Raw genomic sequence first — 6000 nt, 5'->3', positions numbered from 1 at the left:
TTCTCTTTTCTTCCATCTTTTTTTTTATGTGTGTTTATCCATTGCAGATAATTACTCTTGAAGACTGAATAAATGAAAAAAAGTCACTTTTATCAACAAGTAAGTTAAAATGATAGCTACTTCAACAAATAGCATGCAAGTAAACTTATTGCAAAGTAGACCTATATGATGCAATTTATTTTTAACCAACATTTTAAATACACAAATGCTAAAGAAGTAAAATTAACTAGAGAAAATAATGTAAAATATAACACTGCAAGAAATTTTTAAATGGAAAATTTCAATATCATTTATAACTTGATCATGTCTATTATAAATCCTGAAAATATTACAATTCTTAAAAATATTATCTGTTATTTTTATTATATACAGGTATATGAATGTCACTACTTAATATGTATTTATTTTAGTCATATTTATCTAATATATTGCATTGTCTCTCTCTCTCACTCATCCTTAAAATATTTGAAACTCACTCATGTCCTTCGCAGGGACATGGATGAAGCTGGAAGCCATCATTTTCAGCCAACTAACACAGGAACAGAAAACCAAACACCACATGTTCTCACTCATAAATGGGAGTTGAACAGTGAGAACACATGGGCACAGAGAGGGGAACATCACACACTGGAACCTGTCGGGGGATGAGGAGCAAGGTGAGGAAGAGCATTAGGATCAATACCTTATGCATGCAGGGCTTAAAACCTAGATGATGGGTTGATAGGTGCAGCAAACTACCATGGAACATGTATACCTATGTAACAAAAGTGCACATTCTGCACTTGTATCCCAGCACTTAAAGTATAATAAAAACAGAAAGAAACTCACAGTGGTATCATGGCATCTCTGTTGTCCAGACTACCCTTTAGGTTCACTCTCACTTTCAAGTTGCCTGCATATTAAAAATTAAAATGATGTTAAATTTTCTTCAAGATGGTTTTAAACCTCTGTATTATTTATTAGTCTTGAAACAGCTCTGAATTTTTACCTGAGATCTGGGTTCACCCCTTATTTGAGAATACTGTATCACTGAGAATATCTCTGCCCTGGTAATCAAGACTAATAATGCATGTCTTTGCATCACTAAATATGAAAAAAAATGCAGTGATATATGTCTATCTGAAAATAAACTTAGATCATTTTGTATTCATAATATTATTGGTTAAATATCTTTAAACGTTTATGCCATTCATTTTCAACCTATTACTTCCTATTCGTATTACTAGCTATGTTTTTTCCCTAAAGATATTTGATATCAGTTTTTCCACAATAGTTATCCAGTATGAGAAAACCACTTTAGTAAATTTAAGAATTTACTGATTAGTTTAGGTATTGTACATTATTTCAGCAATTTCACATCAACTTTTGAAATATATTCTCTTTTCATTTACATTGTCTTATTAAGTATTTTAATGAAATTCAATTCATTTCAAGTAAAATGAAGGACAGTTATATAACTCTTAGGCGAAAATCATTTTATAGCAATTTCCTTGAAAAAATTAAACAAGTTTTAATATTTACTTGTATTTTTATAGCAGATAGTTTTATTTTTAATAAAAATTTTTTATGTTTTCTGTAGACTAGATGTGGCTATCATCTAGATATTTAAAGTTTTATTATGTATTAATTTTTAGTCTTTTTCTACTTCTAACTGCTTGTGTTTCAATTTATGTTACTACAAAAAAAAAAAGCTAAATTACTTTCCTGGGTTTTTAAAAATTATCTTTCATTAAAATAGCATAAAAATTCCTTAAGATATAGAAATATAACAAAGTTATTTAAGTATTAAGTTAAAAATCCATATTTAACAATTAAGATCAAAAAATGAAAGAAGGTAAACTTTAAACTTTAATGGATCGCTAAACTTTATCTACTTTTGCCCCTAAAAAAGTCAAGATTCTTATCAGTTTAAAATTGCCAGCCTTCAAAAAACTCTGTTCATATATGTGTGTGCATATATAGTGATATATATTATATATTGATATTTCTATTATGTCTATTATATAGATACATCATGTATAGTGTATACATATAAATCATGTATATATATAGATACACCGTGTATATATATAGATACATCTTATATATAGGTACCTATATATATATAGATACATTGTATCTATTATATACATACATCGTATCTATATATACAATCTACACGATGTGTGTGTATATATGCACAATTGTGTACACCAGCAGATTTTTTGAAGGTTGGCAATTTTAATCTTATAAGAATCTGGACTTTTTTAGGGGCAAAATTAGATAAAGTTTAGCTATTCATTAAAGTTATCTTTAAAGTTTATCTACCTTCTTTCATTATTTGATCTTAATTGTTAAATATGGATTTCTAACTTAATACTTAAATAACTTAACTTTGTAATATTTCTGTATCTTAAGGAATTTTTATGCTATTTTAATCTAATAGGAAAACCCAGCATAAAAATTTAGCTTTTTAAAAATATACATCATACATCATATATATATATATATATATATATATATACATACATACATACATATACACACACATTGTATATATATAAATACACACATATACGAACAGATTTTTTTGAAGGTCAGCAATTATATGTGTACATATGTATGTGTATGTGTGTGTGTGTGTGTGTATATATATATATATATATATATATATATATATATGTATTTTTTTTTTCTTTTTTGAGTCTCAGTCTCACTCTGTTGCCTAGGCTGGAGTGCAGTGGCACAATCTCAGCTCACTGCAGCCTCCACCTCCCAGGCTCAAGTGATCCTCCCACCTTAGCCTCTTGAGTAGCTGGGATTATAGGTGCATGCCACCATGCCTGGCTAATTTTAATATTTTTTTGTAGAGGTGGGGTTTCACCATGTTGCCCTGATCTTGAACTCCTGGCTTTAAGTGATCCACTTGCTTTGGCCTCAGAAACTGGTGGGGCCTCAGTGTGAGCCGCCACTCCCACCATTAGTTATTAACATAGGAGTTATTGAATTCCCATACAAAAACAATAATTGAATTTCAACTATTACTTATTACATCTACCACAATGCTATTTATTGACTATGTTTATAAATTATACAAATAGCAAATCTTAAATATGAAATCAACGTACTCATCACTTGAATAGTCCTCAGTTCTCCATTTTTTCCTTTGGAAATAAACTTTCACCATTATAGCAATCAGTACACAGAAAATTATAAAGAAAGGAATGAATAAGAATAATGGCCATCTCATTGGTTTGGAATGGTAAATGTTCTCAATGAAGCGCCTTTCTAGGAGGAAACAAAATTAAAGATTTGAAAGCAAGCACCGGAAATATGGTAAAGATATTTCTGTATTTTACTAAGTCTACCAGAATAAAACCTTTGAACAATTTAATAGTTTTATAATTAACATATTTTACATGAAATAGATAACTTGAAAACATAAGTGCCCAAAGTGACTCTCCTAATGCTTTTTAAAATAGATAGCTATATATCATAGGCTAATATTTTGTTGAGGATTTTTATATCTATATTCATGAAGAATATTGTTTTGTGATTTTCTTCTTTGTTGAGTTTCTTGTTTGAACTTGACATCAGAATTATGTTTCCTACTACAATGAGTTGACAGGAACTTCCCCATCACTGTTTACTGAAAAGAGTATTGCTTTCTTTCAAGAATTTGGTTCAATTCACCTGTGAAACCACCTGTGCCTGTAGTTTTTTGTTTGTTTGCTTATTTTTGTTGGTGGTGATTTTTAAAAAATCATAAACCCACAGGTTAAGAAGAAGTGTGGTTTCTGACTTTTTGGTTGTGCCCTTTGGCTTATAATCTGAATAGTCTTTTTTACATCTAAGTGCCTTTATCAGCCTGTTTCTTGCCTATATGACAAAGAGATTTATTAGTGTGGCCTTTGTTTAATGGATTGTGTTAGTTTATTTGGGAACCAATTAACATATATGCTATCTTGATCACTTTCAACCTGAGCTAATATAATTCTTTTGAATTTCTGATGTATCAAATAAAAACACAATACATTAAACAAAGGCCACACTAATAAATTTCTTTGTCATAAGCCTTTCTCTGTATTTGATCTTGTGAGGCTGTTATGAAATGACCAGGTTAAAATTCTTAGTAGCCTTATTCTTTGAAAGTTTTTTATGATGCATTTACATAAAATACCTAGAAGGCCTTTGTATAGATGAAAAAGTCTCGGACGGACACGGTAGCTCGCACCTATAATCTCAACAGTTTGGGAAGCCTAGGCAAGTGGATCATCACTAGGTCAGAAGTTCAAGACCAACCTGGCCAACATGGTGAAACCCCATTTCTACGAAGAACACAAAAAATCAGCCTGGCATGGTGGGGTGCACCTGTAATCCCAGCTACCTGGGAGCTGGAGATTCACTTGGACCCAGGAGGTGAAGGTTGTGGTGAGCAGAGATCAAGTCATTGCACTCCAGCCTGGGTGACAGAGCAGGACTCCATCTCAAAAAAAAAAAAAAAAAAAAAAAATCTAAGAGATGTCAACTTCAGTTTTTCTGAGACTTTAACAAAGGGATTTATCATCAAAAACCTTGCTTAATTTTGATCTCAGATAAAATTTGTTTGTTTTAATCTCTTTAAGAAACTCGCTGAGAATAAAAATTAGTTTTACTTTCACCAATAAAATTCTTGCTTGAACCAATGTCCTAGAGTGCTCTAGTAGTTTCACAGTAGGCAGGATTTCAATTCTCCACATTAGCAAAGGCAGCAGTGATGCCAAACTATTTACCACTTCATAATAATGGTTTCCCTTTCTGCAACATGTTAATATGTTTGTAAACTGTCCTTGGATTGCTCACCAACTTCAACACGTACTAAGACTTCAATAGTTTCCTGCCTTTCTACCTTCCATACACTATCCAATTTCAAAGCTAAGGCCACATTTTAGATTTCTGTTACATAAATACACAACATATTGGTAGCTAAATGTTTTTTATTATTTATTGCTGTATAAGAGATTACCTCAAAGCTTAGTAACTTAAAACATTCAATTTTGCTCACAACTTTATTGGTCATGATTTCAGGAGGGCTTGTTAGATGGTTGTATTTTGTTTCTGAGTGCAATCAAAATTCAGATATTGCTGATAATTTTCAAGAAGTGAATGAGAGAATGAGTTTTCCAGTAATGAGAATTACAAGGTAAGTATTCCAAAATACCTAGTTAGAGTCTGTAGGAAGATCACGAGAGTCCTAGAATGTTAGTCCTGCATATTTTATTGGTCAATCATACCACTAAAACCAATCTGGAAAGGAGTGGTCTCCATTGCTCACTGGCATGTGTGTGTGCATAAATAGGAGCAATTAATTGCAGCCAATGGGAAGATAAGCTAATTGTTGCTAGTAAAATGGAAATAGCTTGAAAATACATTAATTACAAAGTTTTAAACTTATTAATCTACTACTGTATAACATTAAATATAATATTTCCAGATACTGGAATTAATGTAGAAAGTACCTATGACTCAAAATCAGAAAAATAGCTCTGATTGTATGTGAATTTAGGTTTTTATACCAAAGAAATCTCCTGGCCCCAAGCATTATTGGATATGCCGGTTAACTTCCGGCATTCTCTAAAATTCATCTGGGCTTTTCCTCTGCTTTGATCAATATTACAGGGAACCACACTGCCCAAACTCCTTGGCCTGCTGTCTTCCAGTGAGGTTTGATCACTGAAAATCACTGAGTAAAATTTGGAGGATTCAGAGAGTAAAAATAGCTCTGATATTACTCCCCCTTCCTCTCCAGCATTGCCAACAGTGACTGTTTATTCTCTATACCTCCAGCTCATGCTGAACAGTAACTCTCGTTGTGGTTTCAATCCTGCTAAACATCCCTGACTATCGTTATACAACATACTAAATACCCAGATTCTGGATCTAGTAATACCACCTCTTTTTATTGTGTCTCCAATCCCCAAAATTGATAATCATTTTCTGGGTTTCCTCACCTTTCTCTGATTAGCTTTTCATCAACACAAT

General features: G+C 31.8%; 1 protein-coding gene across 4 annotated transcripts in view; it reads right to left on the bottom strand.

Annotated features, from left to right (window-relative positions):
• Positions 1-782: 782 nt before the first annotated feature.
• The window catches only part of ADAM2 (ADAM metallopeptidase domain 2), a 76051-nt gene continuing 70833 nt past the window's right edge, over positions 783-6000 (bottom strand). For all 4 annotated transcript variants that reach the window (XM_039463385.2, XM_074384268.1, XM_074384267.1 and 1 more), the window contains 2 exons: positions 3108-3267; positions 783-892 (listed from right to left, as the gene is read on the bottom strand). In XM_039463385.2, coding sequence (XP_039319319.1) covers positions 859-892; positions 3108-3267 — 194 coding nt within the window. In that variant the 3' untranslated portion in view covers positions 783-858. The remainder of the gene's footprint in view (positions 893-3107; positions 3268-6000) is intronic.

This window comes from Saimiri boliviensis, chromosome 13, assembly GCF_048565385.1.
Source record: "Saimiri boliviensis isolate mSaiBol1 chromosome 13, mSaiBol1.pri, whole genome shotgun sequence".
NCBI lineage: Eukaryota > Metazoa > Chordata > Mammalia > Primates > Cebidae > Saimiri > Saimiri boliviensis.
Note: the sequence above shows the minus strand (reverse complement) of the source record. Positions and strands in the feature narration are given on the sequence as shown.